Source organism: Biomphalaria glabrata, chromosome 15 (assembly GCF_947242115.1).
Source record: "Biomphalaria glabrata chromosome 15, xgBioGlab47.1, whole genome shotgun sequence".
Classification (NCBI taxonomy): Eukaryota; Metazoa; Mollusca; class Gastropoda; family Planorbidae; genus Biomphalaria; species Biomphalaria glabrata.
Window position 1 is genome coordinate 6,570,108 of NC_074725.1, and position 26,945 is coordinate 6,597,052.

The 26,945-nt window shown below is 35.9% G+C and overlaps 1 protein-coding gene across 1 annotated transcript in view; it reads right to left on the reverse strand.

Annotated features, from left to right (window-relative positions):
- Positions 1-26,687, reverse strand: part of LOC106061713 (myosin-VIIa-like) — a 45,749-nt gene extending 19,062 nt beyond the window's left edge. The window contains exons 1-8 of the mRNA XM_056013050.1: positions 26,430-26,687; positions 8,058-8,330; positions 2,809-2,994; positions 2,012-2,260; positions 1,818-1,901; positions 1,483-1,578; positions 988-1,106; positions 468-585 (exon numbers count right to left, since the gene is read on the reverse strand). Of these exons, the coding sequence (XP_055869025.1) occupies positions 468-585; positions 988-1,106; positions 1,483-1,578; positions 1,818-1,901; positions 2,012-2,260; positions 2,809-2,994; positions 8,058-8,087 (882 nt within the window). The 5' untranslated portion in view covers positions 8,088-8,330; positions 26,430-26,687. The remainder of the gene's footprint in view (positions 1-467; positions 586-987; positions 1,107-1,482; positions 1,579-1,817; positions 1,902-2,011; positions 2,261-2,808; positions 2,995-8,057; positions 8,331-26,429) is intronic.
- Between the last annotated feature and the right edge of the window lie 258 nt (positions 26,688-26,945).

Consider the following 26,945-nt stretch of genomic DNA (forward strand, 5'->3'; position numbering starts at 1 on the left):
TATAAAAAGGTTGTGTAATAAATTGTAAAGCTGAAAAAAACAGTGATAATAGTTTGTTTTCAGTCAATAATCTTATGACTAATAAATCAGTTCAATACAGAAGATCTCAAAGAAGTCTTTACAATTTTAATTAACTATATATAACTCAATGTTATCACATTGATGTAGGCCTACACCTCTTGTGATTTTCACTTTTTATGGTATGAAACAACAGACTAGTTGTGGATACTTGAAGCAGTGGACACTCCATGAACCTTAGAGTTCAACAACTTCACTTAGCAACAACACACCATTTGACCATCCAGATCCCCCCCCCCCCAAAAAAAAAATAAAAAATAATCTACTGTTTCACTAACTCATGCTTGCCACCCAGAGGGACAGGGTGGATCATGTGACCATTATCTCTCATTAACATTTAGTCACTGGTGTTGCCTTTAGAAATGTATGCATTAAAATACTGGACTCACACTTTCAGTTGGTGCAAAGCTGCCTGCAAACATGTACATCAGTACCCAGCCTCGGACAATACTGTTCTTTGAAGGGTTGTTACTTAACTGTTTGCACAGTTGACAGTATAGTTCATCTCTGATAAAAACATAATCAACAAAATTCACGTAAATGAAATAGCCTACACAAAAATGTCATATTTCAATTATTAATGTACTTTTTTTTTAGACCTCTCTGCAAAGGAGAGTAACTAATTGGAACTGTTGTGCTAAACATTTTCTACGAGCCCATGAAATGTGAGGACAAATCTGTTTTAAGTGTGTAACTGAGGAATGTGGAATGTTTGGCATAAACTGCTAGGCTACCTAGGCTACCTATCAAGGAGGCTTGAGCTGGGTTAAGTTTTCTGAGTGCATAATTTTCCCAGATATCCCCTGTCCACCAGTCTACAACCAAAGAGCTTAGAACATAGTGCAAGAAGCATGCTATAAGCATGAAAGATATGAAAAACAAATGCAATTAGAAAAAAGAAAAACTGACCTTAATGATGGCCTGTAGATCCCCATTGCACATAACAACTGAACTTTCTCCAGAATTGTGTCTGTCATGCCAGACAGGAATGGGAGAGACTTTGTATCAGTTCCAGTAGGATCCTTAAACTGTAACGTTTGGAAACACACAATGTTTTAAATGTTCATACAATGAAAAGAAAAACTAAAAGCATAAATAGTTTAAGATAATTTTAAGATTTTATCATGCTTACCAAGTTGCGTAAATAATTTAAGATAATTCTAAGATTCTATCATCTTTAACAAGTTGCATAGATAGTTTAAGATAATTCTAAGATTCTATCATGCTTACCAAGTTGTGTAAATAATATAAGATAATTCTAAGATTCTATCATCTTTAACAAGTTGCATATGTAATTTAAAATATTGCTAAGATTCTATCATCTTAAGATAATTCTAAGATTCTATCATCTTTAACAAGTTGCATATGTAATTTTAAAAATTTCTAAGATTCTCTTATCTTTACCAGGTCTGAATACTTTCTGTGGGCATCATCAACATCTTTTTTAGAATATTTGGTTTTGAAGTAAGATCTGAGTTTGCTTGGAATAGGTGACTTGCTCTAAAAAGAGTATTAACAGTAGGATGATCAACAAAACAAGAATCTTGATATTGAGTAAAACTTGTTTGGTTTAATGCATAAAAGGTTTACAGTAATATTGCTGTGCAGAAATAATTTCAGTGTTTCAAAATAGCTAAAGCCTATCACCTAAATGTTTAGTAGTAGCTGTCTGTAATTAAAATCAAGTTTTGTTAAGACTTAGGCCTGTCCCATATTTACAGTTTGGTTATGGTACTTACTCCAGTTACAACCAGTTTATCAGCAGCATCATCAGGTATATCTCCCATAATTCTAAGAATAGTTACCCATGATGCCAACGAAGCCTGAAATCAATGTGACAATATTTTTTACCTTCTTATTTTTTAATTAAAAAAAAACAACATATTATTTAAAACTACAAACATGATATCCAAACAGTAAGAAACCTGCTTACTAAATAGTCTGCTTTGTCATCTTTAGGCAGTAAGGGATGAGTCAGAGCTGTGCAGCTGTAGACAGGAGAAGCTTTCATCACGAATCTGCTCTGTGCAAAGGAGGAGAAAGTGGTGACTGTCAGGTCAGTTTCTTCACTGTCTCCACTGATGCCACTGGCAGCATCAGATTGATCAGGAGATCCCCCTGAAGACTGGAGCTGTCCAGTAGTGTGTTCCCCATTCTCTTCTTGATCGTGTACTGAAGATTCCTGTCAATTTATAGGTTTGGTAAATGACTGACTATCTCATACATATGTCAGCTACAAATGATCTACCTATTATAGTCTTGCATATTAAATTGAACTGACCATAGTTATTGACAGTTCTTGAGAGGGAATCAGACCTATGATTATATCATAATAAAATCTAGATCTATTACATCTCTTTTAAAGTAACGTATGTAATCTTTAAAATAAGAAAGCATGAAATGATTGTATAAAATGTATATAAGGTCGAGAGACTAAGTGAACTTGGCTTGGCTACCTATGAAGGGGGCTCAAGGTTCGACACCCGACTCGGGCAGAGTTGTGTTTACTGAGCGCCTAAAGGCAGCACAGAGAAACCTTCTCCTAGATACCCCTTCCCCTGGAATGTTTGGCATAAACTGCTAGGCTACCTATAAAGGAGGCTTGTGCTGGGTTAAGTTTTCTGAGTGCATAATTTTCCCAGATATCATTTGTACTTTCTCTTTTATTAGCTTTGATTATCTTCATGCTTCCTGTCAAACTATCTCTGTTTCTATGCCACAGGAACTCACCTGTCTGTCAATGTTGAGGTATATAGTTTTAATGAAAGCTTCTTCTTTATGTTTGCCATGCTTTTTGCTCTTGTCCTCCTTATATTGGGAGAGTTCTGGAATTGAGTAGGAAATATCCGCAAGGTCATCTCCAAAGGCTGAAGCGGCTGTTACTGTTGCTGAGACTCCAAAGCTATCTTGTCTTGACTGAAGTACAGAACACAATATATTAGCAAAATGGTAAAGATGACTAAAACTATGGTTAGATCATGTTAAAGAGCTTATTTCATGCAAACTTGCAGTGTATCAAAGATTTAATAATATAATGAAATATTAAAAATCATCCCTATTTAATCCAATAAAGAAACTGAATATAATTGTACATCCTCTGTCCCTTGACTATCTTTATAAAAGTGCTCTGACAGTTTGTTTAACCATATCCCTCTGCTCTTAATAATCAGCAGCTATTCTAAGCAGAATTAGTAAGGGAGAGGCCTGTCCATTCTTTCTAATTGTCCAGCCAGCTTTTTTTCTTTTTTTTTTTTGGACAACCCTTTCTTCAGAATACAAATACTCCTAATACTTCAGTAATAGTAGGAATTTATGTCCAGAAATGATAATTTAACTGGAATAACGGCAACAAATCCTCTACAAAACTATAATAAGCATCTACTCACTACTGTCTACAAGTTCAGTACCCTCTGTAAAATCATTTCCTAAAGACTAGATTCTAAGTCTAAAGTGGGCTAAAGTTAAAGCCCCAGTTAAACTAACTTAAACATGACACCATCAATCCATCATGATTTTGATCATCATGTTACATCAACAACAGACTGAATTATGAATACCTTTCAGTTTTGACTTTGACAGAAACGGTCAATCTTAAATAGGAATATTAGATCTAGATTCTAGACTCTCTAAAGGCTATATATATCTATATATCTATAATCTAGACTAGATCACTCAGATTTATATCTAGATTCTAGATGATATCTAGATCTAAAAGTAAAGCATTCAAAGAAAATACGCAGACATACATACACAAATAAACCGGTAAAGGGAGTGTACTATAAATAATGTGATGTTATTCAATATAAGTAAATTACCTCCCCTAATTTATCACCAAAATCTTTATGACCTATTCTCTTTTTTTTTTTTTTGCGGCCCACCATAAGCCGATATTAGTTGTGATGTGATTAACTTGTGATTGGTTCGTCTGTCAGTCCGTCCGCACGACTCTCAAAAAATGGAAAAGATATTGAAAATTCCATTTCATGTTATTTTGCAGCCTTTAAAGTTCTGGTTGCAACTGCCATTCAACGGCTACTTTTTTTTTTCCTTCTGAAAGGAAATCGTTTTGCTTTTTGAATTAAATATTCCAGGCGTTTTTTTTTTTATTTATTATTTTATTTAGGGAACTCCTTTTTAAAGCTGTTATCTATTAATAAGTACAATAATTTAAAAAAAAGTGAGAAGAAAAAGCGGAAGGACACAATGTCACGTGAAGCAGATAGGTCAGTTACAAACTGTAGGCCTACTTTTATTGACCAAAGTTCCATATGTTCCTTCCGAAATGGAGACTAGAACGTCCTAGCTGAACACCTGCAAGAGGGCGGACATGCAAGCGGGCAGGCTTCGAACTCGGGACCGTCGTGACAAATGCTGAAGCACATACTACGTACAGGACGGGGTTAAGTTAGTGAGTAACCTTTGTTAAACTGTGCTAGATTTAAGACTTTCTCAAGTGTTATGTGCACAAACTTTGTAGTTGTTTTAGTATATACATTTCAGTATTGAAGTATCCGGCAGCAGATGGCCTCTAAAGAGATAGTTTGGGAACTCTCACAAAGGCTGCGGGACACACATTTGAGACCCAAAGGAAAGCCATTATTGAAGACAGGCGCAGAAGACGACAAGAAAAGACAGCCTGCGATCGGCGGACAAAAGCTTTGTCTGCATGAGTTGCGGAAAAATAAGCTGGTCGCAACTGGGTTTGGGTAGTCATGTGATACACTGCACTCATCCTTAATTTTCGGAATCGAAGACATATTGCCATTAGATTGAAGCATAAAGTCAAAGTAACGCTCCCGTGTGGCCCACATCGAGCAGACGACCAACCGCCTTTACTTTTCCTCAAATAATATCAGGTACGTAGTAGAGCTGGTTGGACTCAGAGGCGCCCTAAAGTTCCCGAAGTTATAAAACCCAGTCTTCACCAGGGACCTCAGTTTCGGAAGCCAAGTGCTTTTCCACTCAACCACCGCGCCTCCAGATTAAAGTATAAATCAAGTGAAAATCGAGGTGTACTGTGAAGAGAATTAGCTTGTGACTAGTTGTTATTATATAGGCCTATTATTGGTATTGTCATAGACCTGTCCAAGGCTAACAAATATAATCTATACCTCTTCCTCCTTCTCACACACCTAAAGAAGATAAATATTATAAGGTCATTTTGAAACAATTGCGAGATCTGGCCGACACAAGGAAGTATCTGTCATAAGTCACCAGACTGGAACGTGATATCGTATTGTGCTTTCAACGTTTTGGCACAAGGAGAATGGTGTGATCCAATTACCGAAAGAATACAGTGAAAATTCTTATGTAAAAATTATTAACTACTCGTGCTACAAGAAAGAACTATTAGAACTAACCACATATGTAAGAGGGTAAAAAATACTTGAAAAAAACAAAAAGTTTTTTTTAGAGGAAGAACTCTACATTTATTCACACACATATATATAAAAAATGTAGAATTTATTTCCCTTCTTCGATATCAAACATAATAATTAATTACCAATAGTTACTTGACTAATTGGTTAATTTTTTTTTTATTGTTTAATGTTTTGTTATGTAAAAGAAATATTTTGAAAAGTCTTAACTTGATCCGAGTGTGTCTGTTCAAAATGTGTACCAGACAGACAGAGTAGCTTATATTAATAAAAGATATATAAGGCTTGTCTTCGAGTTGAAAGATTAAAGTAGAGGACAGTCAGTGCCGGAGTTACCTATAGGCAACATAATCTATAGCAGAGTTTCCCAAACTGTGTTCCGCGGAACTATTAGTGTATCGCGAGGCTTGAATAGGTGTTCCACGAACTACTGGAATATTTAACTAGTAGGCAAAGACGTCAATTAATCTCTCTAGAAAAGTAAACAAATTCCTCCGCTTATTGATCAAAATGTGCGAATTATTCCGTTAACTCTCTCTCTCCGAAACCCGAATTATTCATTTTGTTTATTTGTAGTTCATTTCCCTGTTATGGTTAAACTTCTACAACTTTTGTTATCAGAAAATATTTTATTTGGTTTATATATAACACAAATTAATGTTAGTAAAAAAAAAAACAACAAAAAATAATTTAATGGGGGTCTAATCAACGATGATATCGTTTAATAGGAGAGAAAGAGTTAAAGAAAAAGTTTGGGAAGGGACACCAGCCCCAAAAATTCTAGTGATATTTCACAATCATTTTGAAAAACAAAAAAGCAAATAGAAAAATGACATGATGCTGATTATGACGCGGGAGTTGCCAGTGGGGAATTGGATGTATAAGGGGCCCCATATCTCAAGTAGCTTAGGACCTCATCAAGTCTTATATTCAGTCCTCAGTACAGTATCGGTCACGTGGCTACACATCACAATTTAGTACAACAATCCACATATACAAAATACATAAACACATTATGAGCAGCGTAAATATCTGCTGGTAGATGTAGTAGACAATGATTAATAGTGCATTGTATCGTTACAGAATAAATGACGAAAGAAGGATTATAAATCTCAGGCGTTTAAAAATAATTTGGTAACAATAGACATGCATATAAAACTCAATCTGATCAAAAGTATGATTTTTTAAAACTCTTTCTCTCCTAAATGAAGATACCAACGTTGATTCCACCATAATGTGGTAAATAATTACGGAGAGAAAGAGTTAAGCAAAGTTCATTTGACAATAAGGACTAGAGTAGCATATTCAACTTTGTTCGGCTTATAGGATCCCGAGTTCAGTACAACAATATCATTAGGATCTATTATTTGCGTATTGTATTGAAAAAAAAACGTAGACAATGCATATTTTCCATATACATGCAAAGTCCATGCGTCAGTAATCTAAATTATTACAGTGTATATATTTGGGAGCAAGTGCGTATTCAACACTTAGGCGCTTGTGTTTACAGACACAATTCAGACAGATATAATATATGGGCGCGTGCCGTGTAGGTATTGCGTGCTCTCTTATGCAAATGTTTACTTTTGACAACTAGACTGAGTATTTGGTGACGAAGAACACATCTACTTTATTTGAATTGCCTGCGTCTGCACTTGTACACAGATGGTAGCAAAGATTGATGGCATCTGATTAGGATGGGGCCTCGGGAAGGTCGTAAAGAAAAAACAAAACAACAAAACAACGAACGATGTGTTTCGATAATGAATATATTAAATCTAAGGGAGGCAACTCAACGAGGAAAGGTGTTTATTTACAGGATTAATAAAGATTTACCAGGTAGTTCTACTTTGTTGAAAATAAGTATAACTGCATTACTATTATTAAACTATTTCTTTTCGAGAAAAGACAAATACACTCCAGAAGAAGAATCAGAAGCACACATTAAATAACCTAAACTAACGGTAGCATATTTTAGAAAAAGTTACAAAGTTTCCCTTTCAGACATTGCGATCTATAGGGCAAATTATCTGTTTCGGTGGCCCATGGTTAACAAGGGTGTCATGTAGCCAGAACAACGAACAAAGCCTTTATATTCCACAACTAACGTCTGGTGCTCATTGAAGCTGGGTGGACTCAGAGGCGCCGTAAAGATCCCCAAATCCCAAGATTCGAAACCGGGACCAGCGGTTCAGAAGCCAAGCACTTTACCACTCAGCCATCGCGAATCCTAGCCTATCATAGGGGAGAACTTAAATTCAGATCTACATTTGAGTCTTTCGTATCAGTTCCAGCTAATTATATGTAGGCTACGTTTGACAGTTCTTCTAAGACTTCTTTTTTGAAGTAACGACTGTATTATATAAGATAAGATATCAACAAGTTATAAGTATGTTTAACAGTTTTTTCCAAGACTATTAACAAGTTATAAGCATGTGTGACCGATTAACAAGCGGAGGGAATATGAAATTAATTATGTTAGAAAAACAATCAAAAGATTTTAGGCGACACTGACTAGGCATATTAAAGTACACTTAACAATTACAGAAGAAAATTTGGAATGTTTATAAAAACAAATGAAAGAAAATCTAAGAAACTTACCAAATTAGTTCCTGACGAATTTTGAGACATGGTGTTGGGACAGCTTGAAAAGAAAGGGCTGACTCTAATTGATTGGTGAAACAAAACAATTGAATCGATTACAAATCAATATCTTTGATTCTTCGGCTGTGCTTCATTCTTCTGATGTGTTTGACGTTGAGCGCTGATGCGGAACCAATGTGTGATCTTAAAATATGCAGGTGTATCTCTCCTCAGCACAGAAGTGTGTTGTTTTGCTTGACAGGTAGATCTACACCGAGAACGAGTTCCTGTCTGGAATGAACAGAGAGGTTGTCATATATTAATTAGCACTGTTTTCTTAATTAACTTAGAAAAATAAGAGACGTCTCTTCTTTTAACTGAAGATAGCTCCGCCCTACGCGTATCCCTGTGTCAATCTAGTCGTGTATGTGACTAAGAGACTTAAACTCTACTAAGTCATCGAAAATAAATTGGAGTTATTATGAAACTTGTAATGGAGGGTGTGAACGTGTTTCTACTAGCTGATGTATTCTGATGTAACTTCTTCTTTTTTCTTCTTCCTCGTTCTCATTGTTATTTTGGAGTGTTCAGATGACTAGCCCAATACATGAGATGAACTGCGCAGTGGTTTCCAAATCAGGGAGCTCTCCATATAGTTTTCTCTCTATTGGGGTGTTTTGGGGCCAGTGTCTTATACGGGCCTCTTGGTAAAGAGATCAGTTTTGGAGGACGTGGTCGGCATTCTCTGATGATACTCCACATGGGCAGATTTCACTGGTTCCAATTTTGAGCTTCCGGTACATGTGTTGTCGCATTCTGTTGTGTCCGGTCCTGAGTCGAAATATTAGACGTAACCTTTGAATTGGATTGATGCAGACGAGTGCATAAAAAAGGGTTAACGAATGATGACTGGGAGCTGAAGTCGGAGTCACGAGACAGAACGATTTGCGATTATTTGTAGTTTTTAAAGTGAATTGAAACATAATTTTAAAAAATCGTTCGATATATTGTAATTTATTTGTGTTTCCACATTAAAATACATTAAAATTAAAAGCTGTTTATATTTTTCCTCAAAAGTTAAAGTTTACTTGGTTAAAGATTTTTTTATTCAAGCTTTATTCAAGAGTTTTGTATCAACTAAGTTAAACGCCTGCAAAGGTTTGGACTAGCTGATTGCTTAGAAATTCCTAAATGACGATCCAGATTTACGACAGGGGCATAACTCTTGCTACTTCTTTCAACGTTAAGAGCATTGGTTGTACATATCCCATGATGAAAACACATCTACATGCGTTGAGCAAAGTTCTGCATGAATTATCCTACTGCTAAAACCATCTTTCAGATTTGTCATTAGACAATATGTTTGATTAAATTGTATTCATATTATACTGTTATTCTAACAGTTAAATATTAAAATAAATATTCAGTCTTCGATGTAGGACCATTCAGATGTTTGATCTTCCCAACAGCTGCACACACACACACACACATATCCAATCCATAGGCCACCAACCAGCTTACTCCAGGCGCCTCTCTCTCCCTCTCTTTCTCTCTCTCTCTCTCTCTCTCTCTATATATATATATATATATATATATATATATATATATATAGAGAGAGAGAGAGAGAGAGAGAGTATTAGAAAGAGAGAGAGAAATAGACAGAGACATTGAGAACTAAACATAAAAGAGGTGAGTGAGAGAAAGAAATAGAAAGATACTAAGAGAGAGAGAGAGAGAGAGAGAGAGAGAAGTAGATCGGAGATGATGTTGAGATCCAACATTGCGATAATAAAATGTTTTTAAAAAATCTTCACAATACAACAAATACACAATCCCATGTTACATCTGTACATACCTTGCTAAGCATTGTCTAACATTCTGTACACTACAAACATACAGGCACACAACAATAGCACAATAAATACAAACTGTGCCTATTCATCATCTTCAAACATCTACAAACTCAAGCCATTCATTACCGAAGTTCAGAATGTGAACTCGCTCCGCTGACTTCCAATGAACTAGAAGCAACAAAGAAAGAACTTATTTGATATAGACAGACATCCACATATGCAGGCTCCACACACTGGGCTATTTACAAAACCATGTTATTCCTTGTAGCAGAGTCAACTGTTAAAAATAATTGCAAACAAGTTATGAAAAGCTGCTATGAACAAATTTTGTTTCAAAAGGGTACCATTCATGAATGTAGAGCGATACAAGAACCAAGTACCGTAGACCCGGGGGTCAAGATTATGATAGTGGCCCTGTTCTACAGCTGCCCCTATTTTTCAGTATTTTCAGTGTGACATATCCATGTATCAGTACATATATATATTTTAAAGAAAGCTATTGATGCGAGGTAGTGACGTGGCTGGTCAGTATTAAGGCCTTCTATAACAAATGGTCTCCGATTAATACATGTAGCATCTTTTACAAGTAATAAGGTCTTCACACTAAAATCGGTTTTATGACTTCTTTCAAGAAATAATGTCAATCCAATCGATACTTGGACGACTTCCTAAATGTAGAAACGACTATTGTTGTTTTTTTTAAATATTAATAACTAAATGTTTTATGAAATCATTATCCATTGCACGCATCTACATCTCCTAAACAGTTTCATTGGAGAATTGTAGAGTTGAACATACAGCTCTGTGTCCATCAATTTGTTATCAGTCGATTTCTATTTATATATAGGTACTACCCACTGTTGAAAAAAAAACACAGAACTGAAACTTTATGGCCGTATCATAAGGTTCTCAGGACACACAAAGAATGTGCCAGAAAAAAAAAGAAGAGGCAGACAACGCAAAAGAATGGACGAGCCTGTCATCCAAGGCAAAAGAATGGACGAGCCTGTCCTCCAAGGCAAAAGAATGGACGAGCCTGTCATCCAAGGCAAAAGAATGGACGAGCCTGTCCTCCAAGGCAAAAGAATGGACGAGCCTGTCATCCAAGGCAAAAGAATGGACGAGCCTGTCATCCAAGGCAAAAGAATGGACGAGCCTGTCCTCCAAGGCAAAAGAATGGACGAGTCTGTCATCCAAGGCAAAAGAATGGACGAGCCTGTCCTCCAAGGCAAAAGAATGGACGAGCCTGTCATCCAAGGCAAAAGACAGAGAGGAATGGAGTGGGACGGTGGACAGATCATGTGTGGCGCCCCTTAACGGTTTAACAGACTAAGGGGTAGATGAAGGTTGTGAAGGTTATAGCCGGGTATGTTATTTATTTACTAGAATTGGTCATGGATGCGGGCGTCATGAACTTCTTCACACATCGGTCGCTACGCCGCTGACTGAAACATGGATCCTTATACTATCACGTTCTGGCACACATACACTGACTTTTCGCGCATTAACTCTTTCTCTCCGTAATTATTTACCACATTCTGGCGGAATCAACGCTGATATCGTCAGTTAGGAGAGAAAGAGTTAAGGTTACGCTCTTTGACCCAATTCGTAGGGGTCTATTCTCTAATTTAAGAAAAGGGAGTTCAAGCTAAATAATTCTCCTTAAAGATGTTCAGTTTGTGACCGTCCCTTCGCAGCTTTAACCCTTACACTTTGAAGGACTGCAGGAGATGACAGCGGGCAGGGTTGAAACTCAGGGCGACAGTTTGAAGTGCATTCCACACGCCTGGCACACACACAAAAAATAACGCCTCTCAAAATTAAAAGTTTACTTTTTTTTTTATTCGAGTAGAAGGGGATGAGGTGGGCAAGGTTTTGTGTGATTCATTCCAGGAAGTGAACTCGATAAATCTATGAACTCTACCAAACAGTTCGTATCAGACAAAGTTTTATTATTTCTACAGGCTGTGAGAGATAAAATAACAGTAGAGAATGTCAGTAGTACTAAAAATAGACGAAAAAAAAATCGAATACAGGGGAAGTTAGCGCGCTAAAAAATAACATAGATTGTAATGGTTCTTTAAATTTTTATGACAAAAGACAAGCTTAATTTTTTTTTTGGGAGGTACTTTTCAAAATTGTTCCTATGATGTGGCCAAGAGCTCTCCACTCTCAACAATATCGTTAACCATAAAGCTATTCGGACCGTCCGTGACATTTGCATAATGCACAATCAACTTAAAAGGAACCACTATGTAGATGTACTAGAGGCCGAAGGCTGAGTTAGGTACGTGGGAATTTCCTCATAATTCTATACTGTAACCCCCCCCCCACCCACAAGAACTGTGTAGGGACCGCCAGCGACCAGCTCTCACGGCTCCCCTGTGTGGAACGGCGTGGCGGACATTTTGGACTGGGTTACCAGATTGTCTGTTCCATCACCACCCCAATTGAGGGTAACATGGATAGGGGCCTGCTAGCTCTCGTTTTTAGCCTATCTAGTTCCAAAGGAACCCACGAGGAACCCTAGGTGCCTTCTATAGGGCAATACAAATCTTTCGTTTCAAGCTTATTATAATATTGACAAAGCTGTTCTTTGAGTTCAAAGATTAAGGTTACACTAACCTAATTGTGACCTACACATTTATTTTTATGGTATTGCTGTAATATAGCGCAACTTTCAGGCTTATAGCATGCTTAGTGCGACATTGTCCAAGCTTTTTTGTTGATCAATTGGGAAGGGGGTGTCTGGGAGAAGGTTTTCCGTGCTGCCTTTAGGCACCCAGTATATCACAACGCAGCTCAAGTTGGGTGTGGAACTCGAGCCAACTCGTAGGTAGCCAAAACGGTTTACAACCTCTAATTCACCTCTAATCCACACGTCCCACTTTTGTTCTACATTGAACACAGTTTTGATTTGTAGCTTTTATTTCAAACCCAAAAGTGCATCCCTGCGGCCTTTGTAAGAAATCTCAAGCCAATTCTAAAACAAGCAAAATATGAAAATCCTTTTTTAAAAAAGGAAAGCTTATCCAACTATGTAGAATTAATTTCCCTTTTATTTCAAACAAAATTATTAGTTACCAATAATTAATTTTCTAATTGGTTAATTTTTAATTTATTAATGTTTTGTTAGGTGCAATAAATAATTGGGTAGTTTCAACCTGATCCGAGAATGGGAGTCAGAGAAATAAGGTGTGACAAAACCCCACATATTTAGCCATTTCGATTAATAATGAAGAATTGATTTCTCTTTTTGGTACCGGTATTAAACAAAAATAATTAATTACCAGTAATTAATTGACTAATTTGATATTGATTCGCGTATTGTTAGGGGCAGTAAATATAATTGTACAATTTTTTAACTTGATCTGAGAATAGGTGTGGGAGAAATTATGTGTTCAAAATTTTTGCCAGACAGACAAACTGTTAATGTAAGCTTTTTAATGAAATTGGATTCAGTTATATACATTTTCCAGGGAGATAGTGTTGTTGTTTTTTTAACCCTTTCCAACTAAACTGTGAATTCGTGGAGTCGCTTGTTCAATGTGTAGACTTTTCTGTTTCATTCAGCGAGTTACAGAATGAGGTCATGTGTACGTGTAGATGAAAGGCGTGGAAATATTTATTCCTGTCAAAGAGTTACCAAATATTTTTATGGGCGTTATATTGCCTTGACACCAGGGCGTTATACTGCCACCCCATCGGGGTGTTATACAGTCATACCAATGAAATTTTTTTTAAAGTTTAATTTCTCAGTAAGTTCATTAAATTATCCATAACTCCTTAGTTATTTGAACTTTAAGAATTTTTTTACTAGTAATGTTGCATCTAAAACATAAAGCGGTTTATTGAAGAGTCAAAAGTTGTTAATCCTTTAAGCCTTATTAACTATTTTTTTTGCGCTATTGTGAAATGAAATTTCTAAAGGATAAGAAAGATATTATTGTAAAAAATGAACTAGTATTCATTCTGGCACTGCCAAGTTCGAGATTAATTAAAAGGAAACAAAGCTCACTATAGTCCTCTGATGATCTAATGCCTGCATATATGTAGAAATAACAATGATCTTCCTAGGTATGTACAGTGCTTCAAACCTGTCTGTAAGGCCAGTGGTCACCACCTCGTAATATTATTATTAGATAATCTTGTAACTGCTTGCTTTCCAAACCGTGTTCCGCGGAATAGGGCCGCCCTTAATTGAAAGTAATTGGAGGCCCTAGGCTAAGCGAATAGGGGGCCCTACGCAAAGTGAATATGGTGGTTCCAAATGAAACAGAAAAACAAAACATTAAGTCTGAAACGCAATAAATTATAAACCATACTGTATTTCTATCTAAATCAACAAATAAGTTTTATTCATAGAGCGCCGATAGCACTAATGTGTGTCTTAGACGATTCATCATCCAGAGACAAGAAATAAAGTCTCGACATTTCACCATAAGGAAGAAAGAATGGTCTTCTAACATACGGTAAATCTAACAAATAGATATTTGCAAATAAATTATTAATCATAGTAGAGACTTGGAACTAGGCTAGTAGACATAGAGCCATAGAGTTAGAGCCATAGAGTTAGAGCCATAGAGTTAGAGACATAGAGTTAGAGACATAGAGTTAGAGACATAGAGTTAGAGACAGAGTTAGAGACATAGAGTTAGAGACATAGAGTTAGAGCCATAGAGTTAGAGACATAGAGTTAGAGACATAGAGTTAGAGACATAGAGTTAGAGACGTAGAGCTAGAGACATAGAGTTAGAGACATAGAGTTAGAGACATAGAGTTAGAGACATAGAGTTAGAGACATAGAGTTAGTGAGGGGAGACGACTCCAAGAACATGAGCCGGAAAGGTTGTGTTACTGTAGTGAGTTAGATCTTGTTTAAAATAGTATTACTAAAGTCTAGTAAAGTTTTTTTATATCTCATATTAACTTGATTTTGGCTATATTATAATATAAAAAGTCTTGTTCACAAGGAAGTTATTCAAGTTATTTGAAGTTTTATTAGTTAAGATACATTACGCCTACAGCGGTTAAGTTGTCTACCAGCAGGTTGGTGCCGTCAGTCAATGACCGGCAATACAAAAGGGATTGGTGCGAAAGGGGGATGCGAATATATCTTAATACTCCAAGGGGCATTACTGGTGTAATTTTGAGAAACACTGTAATGTTACCATGTTATTGATTACTTAAGATATAAAAAAAATGTCATGATTGTAACTGACGAAATAACAGGATCAGAGAGGGAAGCCAACAAACAATAAAACTAAAAACAACAACAAAAAAAAAAAAAACAAAACAAAAAAAAACAATAAAATTTTAAGATAATCGAGGTGATAGATTGTAACTATAAAACTGTCCTACGTCTGTTTTTTTTTTTTTTCGTTTTGTTCACTCTTTATAAGTAACGATAGTTCCACAATGGTCTGCTGAATTTTATGAGATACTATTTTGGTACCAAAACAACTTTTGATGAACAACAAAAAAAAATCTTCTTTTTTTAGTTGATTGATGATTAGATAAAGAAAAATGTATACAGAGTTTGGAATGAAAAGAACTAAAGAAGTTAACGCGATGTCTAGAGAGGCTTGAACCCTAGCACCTACACTGCATACTGTATTGTAGCATTAGGAGATAGAAGAATTGGTCGAAGAGAAAATAGCACTCAACATCATCTGTATTAGTTTAAAGTACACACAAGTATAGCACTGCACTCAACATCATCTGTATTAGTTTAAAGTACACACAAGTATAGCACTGCACTCAACATCATCTGTATTAGTTTAAAGTACACACAAGTATAGCACTAAAATACATATTCACATTTTGTTAATTAACCCTTAACACGCGCGTGGTAGTTTAACCTTTAAACATCAGAATTGTAATTCCATTTTGTATGAGCTCATTGTAAAACAGCTAAGCACTTTAAGGGTTAAATGATTGACCAACTCAACTAAAATTAGCGGTGTAATGAAATGGAGAATAAACGTGAAATTATTTTCTATACTCGAGTTCCCATAATCCTCATTTGATACTTTGTAATAGTTATATCAAAATGTACTTTAATATTCTGGTATTTAAAGTTCATTTTTTCATCTTTAAAACAGAAGCTGCTGTTGTATAATTTAGATATTACATATAACTATGTCAAGTTGTATTTAAACTTAAAGCATTGCAAAGTAAGTATCTACCCCAACAATAAATTAAGAACAGACACTAGTCATAGTGCTCTATCTAAAAATTCACAAGATTCCAAAAAAATATACAGTCAGTAAAATGGACATCATACGGTAGAACACAACCTCTCAGCCACAGTTACATAAAACAAAACAAAACATACAAAAATTCCACAAAATAACTCTTACAGATACCTGGGTGTCATTGTAGACTACAGGCTTTCGTGGGAAGACCATCTTGAAAACCTATTAAGAAAGTCACACAGCGGCTATTCCTTTTGTATGAACTGAACAATTTTAAATTGCCCAAAGAACATGTTGGTTAATCTTTAGTGTGACGCTATACGAAATTTGCTAAAACAAATGCAATAACTTGTTGTCAAGGTAACGTGTGATTCAAACTCTTGAGCAGGCTGTCTTATAAAAAGAGCGCCAAAAGAACAACAACCTGGAAGAACTTTTTCAAACAATGCGCCCCTATCTCAGTCGGTACAATTTGAGAAGCTCCAAAAACTACATCAAGTCGTCTGGGAGTGGGAACACACATCGAACGTGATCATCTTGTATTTTTGAAGTAACGTCTGCATTTTATAAGATAAGATATACGAAGCGGACTGCTTCTTATCCAGAGAACGTGAACGATGAACATATCGGTGTACTGTATTCACTCAACGATTTCCATTTTGTACTGTGCCAGCTGTTTTTTTAATGGAATGTTATTGTTATTAATTCTAAAGAGCGTCTGACACATTTAAATTAGGATCAATTAAGCAGCCTTAGTCTTAGTCAATAACATCAGCAGAGTTACGAGGGGGGGGGAGATGCGAGTTACACAGTGTGACACCGACCCTAGTGACGCCACTGGATGACATTATACCAAGCTATATATATAGTTTGGTCACTGGAATAATGATCATTTTATTCGGCGTAACTCAAAATTCCTTGCGATAAAAATATAGAGAAGAGTTTCCTCTAAATGTAGATCTTTCCAGCAACACTTAAGTTTCAAATTACACGTGAATGTTTTCAAATGCCCACCAATTTATAAATTAATGAAATAGCAATTAGGCTTTTTTTTTTTGACTTGACACACATGATATTTTTAGGCTATAGTATGTTCGTAAACCATTCAAGCGTGTCGACGTGTTATGACTGTTTGATTGTGTGCGTCTATCCCATGGGCTAAATTCAAAACTGCAAACGAATCCACACTAGGAACGTTTATTTGAATTATTTTGTTATATTACAAACAACATAAAAATGAGCTTACTGTAGTTTGATATATTTGCATAAGTTTTCACATTCCTACAAGTGCTCCTTCTTCCCTAATGTCATTAGTGATAGAATGAAGCAGATTGCCAGTGGAAGACCAATAACTTAGCAGACTTGAGACAAGACTAACACATGGGTACGTGTAGGACATAATTATCTTCTTTTAAATGAAAGTCTGTAATTCATACAGGTCTGGATTTACGAATGATAAGGTCCTAATCTATTTGAGATATCGGGTCCGTTGTAATCAACATGAGGCAATTGATTATATTGCTTGTTCTTCAAAGCAATTTTTTTTTGGGGGGGGGAGGGGGGCATTCACAACAATTGGGATCCCTAATCTATTATGTTGTGCCTATAGGTCACTCCAGCTCTGATAAGCTAGAACGTTACCTGAAATTTTTTACCTTTTTTCTACTTTAAAAAAAATTGCGTATGTAGAGCGTATTTTTTTATTGTTATACGATATACTCAGTGCGCAATGGTTCAGTCTCTTTTGTTAACCAGTTGGGGTAGGGGTGGAACCCGAACTCCCTTGATAGGTGGCCAAGCAGTTTATTCCTCTCAGCCATACATCTCAGAGTTCAAGTCTTACTTCCATACATGACGAGCTAAAACATGTCAGATATCTTGAAAGTTTTGTGAACAGTTTTGTACAGTATCATTTATCAATGTCTGAAATATTATTGTTAAGTGACCGAATTATGAAAATTATCAATTAACAAGAAAAATAAAAAAAAGGGTGTGTGTGTGGCCTACTTACTATGACTCAAACCATTAGTAAACTTGTCTTCTATAGGTCAGTGAGTCTTAAGAAATTGTAATATTGACTCTAAAGATTATACAAAATAAACTTAGACTACAAAGTCCCCCGCATTGCATGGCTAGGGGCTAAGGTATAAAACCTTGTCATTACTTAAAATAAAAACTTACTATGCTATGCATGTAAGACTAATGAGATATATGGTAATTGTTTAGATATGTGTAGCTCGTGTCTCAGAATGACAATCTATGTCAGTGTTGTCTGAAGAACTAAACCAGTGGTTCCCAAACTTTTTTGTCTCGTAGACCCCTTGCCATGTTTTCTGGTTTTCCGTAGACCCCCTGCTTAAGTTATATTGAATTTTTGAAAATTTATCAATTTCAAATTACACATTTTGTTTAAAATAATATCTAACCAGTGACACGAGGAGTGAAAAAGTAATTTAAAACTACATTTTAAGTTGAATCTATTTTTTATATAAATTTATTAACAAAATTCAAATTTCAACCCATAATTTAATAGTTAACACGTACAGCATACAATTACTAAACACATTGGAACATTTGTTTTTCAAGGCTTGCAAGCTCACCATCCGTTGCTACAGAGATTATTTTTCAAATACGGATTTGTTGTTTTATGAAGTAGTTCTTCAAAACATTAAAGATTAATGTGCCTAAAGTATCACGGTAAAAGTTTTCACAAAGAACAGTTCTTCGTGGATTTCTTGAGCCATAATAATTTGAATAAAAAAATTATTACCAGACAAGGTTGATTCAGCCAGCTGTATAGAGAAATATGTCGTTTGCAAAGACTTACATAAGAAGAAAGAAATATTTGACTATATTCCAACAGAGCTTAAGAATTTAGTGAACTCTTCTACAAATCCATCGCCCTAACAACCGATAAGTCAGAGTTTGCATGGATGGTTCTCAGAAAACCTCCACAAACGGAGGAGATGAATACTCATTTAACGGCCAAATGGAGAAAAAATAATTTAAAAATTAAGTTCATTGTAACTAATGAGCGCTCTATGAGAACCACAGAGAAGAAATAGGAGCACTGAATCTAACAGCTACCATGCTAGCGAATCAGCCAAGTTCACCAAACAGTTACATTTTTTTCGTGACTAATCTAAAAACAGTCCTTCCAGGCTTGACAAACTCTGATGCCTCCTAAATAAAACAACTCATGATGCCTGGACTGACGTTCGGTTGTCACCTTGCCTGCTCGCATCTCCCGTCGGAATATTTGGGATTGGATGTAATTATCCACATAATCTGAAGGAACATCCAAAAGATTTTGTACAAAACATATTGTGTGACCTTGTAAAGCACAATAACAGCAAGATCACTATTCTCCAATGTTGAAATAGAAGAAATAGAAGGCTGATTGACTTGCCAAATGTGAGAAAACAAATACACACTTGAACATAGCACTCTATCAGGAAGAAATGAAGAAACTAATAGTGAATTGTAAAAACGAGAAATGGACAAGCACTCATTCGATATACACGGAAGATGAAACCTATTATAAACTATCCAATAGGACCACCTATTACTGTTCACATCAGAACCGTACACATTATAATGAGAAAATATATGTTCCGGACGCTTAAAATTGGAACCATTGTAATTATCCCTTTTGGAGTCTCACCAGAGAATGCCAACCATGTCTTCAGAATTGCATTCTTCTCCAAAACAAGACACCGGTCACAAAACCCAAACATGAAATTCTTTTAATGATAAAAGTTTGTCTAAGAGTTTTTTACAATTTCTTCAACGGCTGGTATAATCATCTTCTCAATATCAGGTCAAAGAGAGATTTTGTGGGTGTATTCTGAACTTTATCTTTGAGTGTTTGAAAGTTTTGCAAACTTTTATCTTTTTATTAGAGTGGCATCATCTCAAATGATCGACCTGCTTAATTGGTTTCATAGCATCATAAAAAAAGGGCACATTAACACTCGCTTATTTGACAAGGAAGTAATGAAGTTCAATTTCAAATACTTAACGCTGTACAGTCTACATTTGTTTTGGTCAAAGTTATAACTAGACAAAACTACACTATTTAAATATAGTTATTAAATTAAATTAAACAATATTTCATTTAATCAGCAGGACAAAAATTTTAAGGATTTCCTAAGGTACAAATCATAAATGTGTGGATGAAAAAATTCCAATTGTCAGAATTAAAGTCACGACATGCCGAATTGCGATTATTTGTCGTGGACCCCCGAGCACATCTCATAGACCCCCAATTCCCATTTTAACTTTCGTAGACCCCTTGGAAGTCTTCATAGACCCCTGGGGGTCTATATAGACCACTTTGGGAATCACTGAACTAAACGGACAAGTGGTTCTCACTGACTCTATATTTGGATAGTGCATTTGTGTGTCAGGAAATCACTCTCAGCGTGTAGACAATAGGTGGACCATAAATTTACCTGATGTCATATTTTTTTAATATGCGGACCCATACAACGTGTGCCCTCCACCGCTGGAGAGACTACAAAAAACGTATACTTATAGAAACTTCTTTGTGATTGGTGATGACCAAATACACTATACATACATGGGTATAGGGAACAATCTTATTTTTTACCTACATGGATCTTAGGTCAATCTTTTTTTCTACCTACATGGATCTTAGGTCAATCTTATTTTCTACCTACATGGATCTTAGGTCAATCTTATTTTCTACCTACATGGATCTTAGGTCAATCTTATTTTCTACCTACATGGATCTTAGGTCAATCTTTTTTTTTCTACCTGCATGGATCTTAGGTAAATCTTATTTTCTACCTACATGGATCTTAGGTCAATCTTTTTTTTCTACCTACATGGATCTTAGGTCAATCTTATTTTCTACCTACATGGATCTTAGGTCAATCTTATTTTCTACCTACATGGATCTTAGGTCAATATTTTTTTTCTACCTACATGGATCTTAGGTCAATCTTATTTTCTACCTACATGGATCTTAGGTCAATCTTATTTTCTACCTACATGGATCTTATGTCAATCTTTTTTTTCTACCTTCATGGATCTTAGGTCCATCTTATTTTCTACCTACATGGATCTAGGTCAATCTTATTTTCTACCTACATGGATCTCAGGTCAATCTTTTTTTTTCTACCTACATGGATCTTAGGTCAATCTTATTTTTACCTACATGGATATTAGGTCAATCTTTTTTTTTCTACCTACATGGATCTTAGGTCAATCTTATTTTTTACCTACATGGATCTTAGGTCAATCTTATTTTCTACCTACATGGATATTAGGTAAATCTTATTTTCTACCTACATGTATCTTAGGTCAATCTTATTTTCTACCTACATGGATCTTAGGTCAATCTTTTTTTCTACCTACATGGTTCTTAGCTCAATCTTATTTTTTACTTACATCGATCTTAGCTTAATCTTATTTTCAAGTTACATCGATTTTAACTTAATCTTATTTTCTAGTTACATCGATCTTAGCTTAATCTTATTTTCTAGTTACATCGATCTTAGCTTTATCTTATTTTCTAGTTACATCGATCTTAGCTTAATCTTATTTTCTACTTAGGACTTTTCATGGATGTTAGCCTAGTCTTATGTTTCACCCCCCTTCTCTCTCCCTCACTGATTGACAGTGGTCGAGTGGTTTACGATCCCGAAGTTTCATCCGGGTTCGATTCTAGACCTCCCCAGCCCTCCGTCGGGAGGTTAAATTATTGGATGTATAATCTTCCTTTCTGGAGGGACTTACAAATAATAGTACTCTTACTATAATAGCTTACATTTTCATTAGCTAGACATTGAATGAGAATGAAAAGCGTCAACAGCAATAGCCACAACGTATGACTGGGTGATGAATTTCTAATTAGTGAAGAAAGCATCAACCTGGTAGTTGAAAAACAAAAAGTGAAATCCGTCCTCTACTTCAACATTCTGTAGTTTTCACTTCGCTTGCAAGCTTAGTGAGACTGGACAGTTAATCATTGACATACTTTATAATTCACAAGGCCTCGAATGGTAGCACTCTACTGACACATGCAACACGCATCACGCTTACGTCACACAAGGGTCACAACAAGATTGATTTAATCTTATTGTTGAAGTTCTGACAGTTGTTTTCAACATAAAGATTAATTTTGTTTGTTTGTTTTTTTTGTTTGTTTGTAAGGTGGGGTTGGGGGGGGGGGGAATTTCCAATGACGTAGACTCACTTTACCGCTTGGTTAATGCAGGGGCGTAGTGAGCAAAACGTGAGCAAAACGTGCGCCCTGGGCAAGGTACTTTATTGACCCTCCCCCATTTTCCATGAACATCACATAGAAATATAGACTGCGTGTGGTGCCCGCCCCCCCCCTCACCACGCCTCTGGGTTTGTGGAACACTATGTCGCTGTCGTACATTAAATAAATGTGAAATGAGACAGAATGAAATCACCAGATCAAAGAGGAAGGTTAATTGAGTGCCTGGGGTAGGTGGCTAGCAAAGTCTTTGAAACAAAATGACCGACGGAGACAAAATGTAAAGAAAAAAAAAAAAGCTTACGAAAAAGAAAAAAAAAAGGGAACCAAAAAATAAACTTTTGATCAACACAGAATCGAAACAAAAAACATTGTTAAGAGTTTCCAAAAAAAACACGAAAAGTTAAAAACAAGAATCACTAATATATTATAATATATATATATATATATATATATATATATATATAGGCCTATATATACTAGCCGGATATGACCCGCGGCCCGCTTGCCTTAGTTTGTGTATCACTGATCTAGTGCCATTTTCCTTTACATAGCTAATACAAAATACTATGAAAATGGAATTACTTCGATTTGTTAAAAAGTTTAGTTCTTCAATAGAGATAAACTTAGGCTTTTAAAAAATAAATTTCAGGGCCTTCTTGTTGTGGAAGAGATATTTAACATACTCTTCGGTCTCCGCCGTGATCAAAGGAACATTCATGACAAGTTGTATTAAGATTTGTCAAACGGTTTCGATTTCAATTCGGGACATACATACATACTCCTTTATATATTAGATATAGTTATATATATATATATAATAATAACAGATAATTGTAGAGTGCTTTCGTGGCCGGTCTCTAGGTACAAAGGTGTAAGGTGTACTCTATTGCCAGTTCATGTCTCGTAAGCTAAACAAGTTTTTGAATATTTGTAGTGTACGAGTGTCTATTACTAGCCTGTCAAAAAATGTTAATTGAAGTCTTGATCTAAGAAATAGAGCCCTATTGAATCTACGAGGTTACAGAAGGCGTGGCTGCATTGACGAGGCCAGAAGCACGTTGTGGAAGAGAGGGACCTATATCCAAATAAATACGTGTAACTATTGCACTCTCTAAGGAGGAATGTTTTTTTCCACAGGTCTTTAGAAGACCAGTCATAGCAAATGTAAAACTATACGTAGAACTCAAGTAAACAAATCTACATACGTAGAACTCAAGTAAACAAATCTACACAGAATCAAACAAGACAAACTAACATTTTATACACTTAGGGGCGTGTCTTACGTTTATTTCGGAGATATGTGGGACCAAATTATTCACACTAATTAAACAGGAGAAAAAAATAATTTTATAACAACGCGATTTTTTTTCTTTCCAATAAGTTGTACGATAATGTTGGAGAGCCGAGCTTAGTGGAACACTACTGGAAATATTTCGTCCCACTTATCTTATCTTATATAATACAGACGTTACTTCAAAAAAAAAAAAAAAAAAAAGAAGATGATTACGTCCTACGCGTCATGCATTTAGTCATGCATATTAACCGATGACCTAAATTCTGCCAAGTCACTGGTTTTCCTGGCTAGCTCAGCCAACCCGTTCCATGCTCTAATAGCACTAGGGAAGAAGGAGTATTTGTACAAGCTTGTCCTAGCATATGGGACGAGGAATGTGCCTTTATCTTTGTGTCTTTCAGAGGACCATCAGTTTATCCTTTCCCCGTACCGAAATGTATCTGGCTAGCTGTCTGCTTGTGTTTACAGGTCGTTTTTAGGTTGTACTTCCAGAAAACCTTTTACAAGATGTCTATATTCTTTAAATTAGGAAAAGTTACAATAATTCAATTGATTTAATTCGAAGCTCTTCTCTCTTATAATACTAAATTTGGTCTATCTTGAAGATTGAAGTCACATTCTGATAAACTTATACTGTGATATATCATGTTTATGCGCAACATCTTTACTATTGATTCTTCCAGATCTTCATGGAACAAAGCACGAGATTGACCTCGTTACTTTGCCAGATTGTTAGTTCTCACCAGCCATAACACCTTTTCCAAACGTCATTGCGCCATTTCCAATTTAGTTAGTTCTTAATCCTCTGCCACCTGCCTAGAATCCCAGTTGGTCTCTTGCCCCTGATCCCACGTTAAGCCAAACTACATTTCCGTGACTTGCCTTCTAGTTATTACAACTCTCAATTCTCTCGTCTTCCTAATCTTATTTTTTAAAAATTCCCAATACATTTTTAGACGATGTCATTGTTTGGAAAGCTTACACAGAAAGCCGGATTATGTTAGCCATTAAATGAAAAGTAGCCTAATAAAAAAAAAATGTGTGTGGGGGGGGGTGGGGGGGGAAACATGAACACCCACCCCTCCCCAACACAAACATGATGAGCTCGAGTGTAAAAAGAAATCAAACCGATTTCCCAGAATGCAGCACTGAAAGAATACTCAGCGCATATCTAGAAGGAGAGAACTCACTGACAACCCAAAACCTTCGACGGAATCGTACCTAATAATCGTACCTAATAATCGTACCTAATAATCGTACCTAATAATAGTACCTAATAATCGTACCTAATAATCTTACCTAATAATCGAACCTAATAATCGTACCATATAAAGGTAGGAGAGATATCTCAAGAAGACACCGCCCTTGACGGCATCCAACGTGGAGGTTTATACTTCATTGACATGTTAGTAGCAAGATGTTATTGTAAATACGCTTTAAGTGCATGTCTTCTAGCGTACTCCAAGAAGATAACACTTTGACATCGCCATGTAATGAATTAATTTAGTTTGCCCAAACATTCCCAGAATAAAGTTAGTATGTGTTAGTGTGAGGTAGTGTGTGTGTGTGTGTTGTGTTCGTTTATGTGCGAGTGTATGTTTGTGTATGTTTGTTTATAGGGAATCGATTTGAACTATTTCTGCACCACAGGCATGTTTCCTAGAATTTCTAGGTTACGGTATCCTCATTATTGGTGAAATAGCATTAGAGAGGGGTTGTATCTATCTATCTATCTATCTATCTATCTATCTATCTATCTATCTATCTATCTATCTATCTATCTATCTGTCTGTCTGTCTGTCTGTCTGTCTATCTATCTATCTATCTATCTATCTATCTATCTATCTATCTATCTATCTGTCTGTCTGTCTGTCTGTCTGTCTGTCTGTCTGTCTGTGTGTCTGTCAGTCTGTCTGTCTGTCTGTCTGTCTGTCTATCTATCTATCTATCTATCTATCTATCTATCTATCTATCTATCTATCTATCTATCTATCTATCTATCTATCTATCTATCTATAAGAGAATGAACGAGAGAGAGAGAGAGCAAAAAGAAGGATAGAAAGAAAGTAAGGGAGAACAAAGAGTGAGAGAGAGAGAGAGAGATGGGTACGTGTGGAAGAAAGGAGAGAGTTGTGAGATTCAAAGAAAGTCAAAGCTCACACTTTAACCAATGTTGAAGTTCAAATCTACTATTTAAAAAAAAAATAGCATGCTCAGCAACCAGACAGAAAAAGAAAGGCAGCAGTGTGACTTCAACAGGCCACGATACTGTCAACGTTTTACACTTCCTAATGGTATTGAAATGAAAGTTTCACTCTTGTCTATCAGAAATATATAATATTTAAAACATCTCTCGTCTCCCCTCAAGATTTTCTCATTGTAAGATTGTTTATAAGGACATAGTCACAAGTTGTTAAGGTTAGTATCAAATGTAAAATATAATACTATTATAAAGTAACAAAACTTTAAGCATTACACCTTGCCAAACACATACACACACACGCCGTAAATAATGGGCAGATTTAAGGATAAAGAAATAAAACATCTCATATACACTCGCTCCCCTACTGCCCCTCCCTCCTGTCTTGTCTACAAGGACAAACACAAAGTGGGCCACTTCTAAGAAAGTGTCATACGAGGATAGATTAGTTTGCCTCAGCAAGCCAAGGAACCAAAAGAAGAACATTTTTTTAAAACCTATTACCATCAGGAAGTTTCAGAAATAACTATCAAATACATAAGCTTATTATACTTCTTAAACAAGATGTATAACATCTAAACGTAGATACTTACTAGACTAGATATCCTGTGAACTTCCAATATATATAAATCAATATTTATAGTTTAACGTCTGCTATCCGTGTGTAGTAATTCCAAGTAATTTGAAAACTCTACAAATACCAACTGATAAACTTGACATTCAACTTTTATGTTTTCTATTTATCAATGTAGATGTTAGCTCGGTGTTATATAGGCCAGTGTTCTTTCCTTTACAACTGACATAAATGAGCGTCATAGGGGCTTTAACTCTGACAGGTTTCTTACCCTCCAAGCCCTATTCTCCCACCTTCTATTCCAGTCACCGAGTCTTGAAGCGATCTAACGAATGGCACAAAAAAAAAATTGTGAATTTTTTTTTTTAGTAAAATAAGGGGGGGGGGGAATAAAAATGGGTGCACGGGGCAGAGGGGGGGGGGAATGGGAGACTTAAGTGTAACAAATGTTTTTAGGAAAAAGAAGAGGAAAGAATGAATGCAATTTGTAGTCAATAAGTCTATTCTGTCAGCTGAAACGTAATAAGGTCGAAGA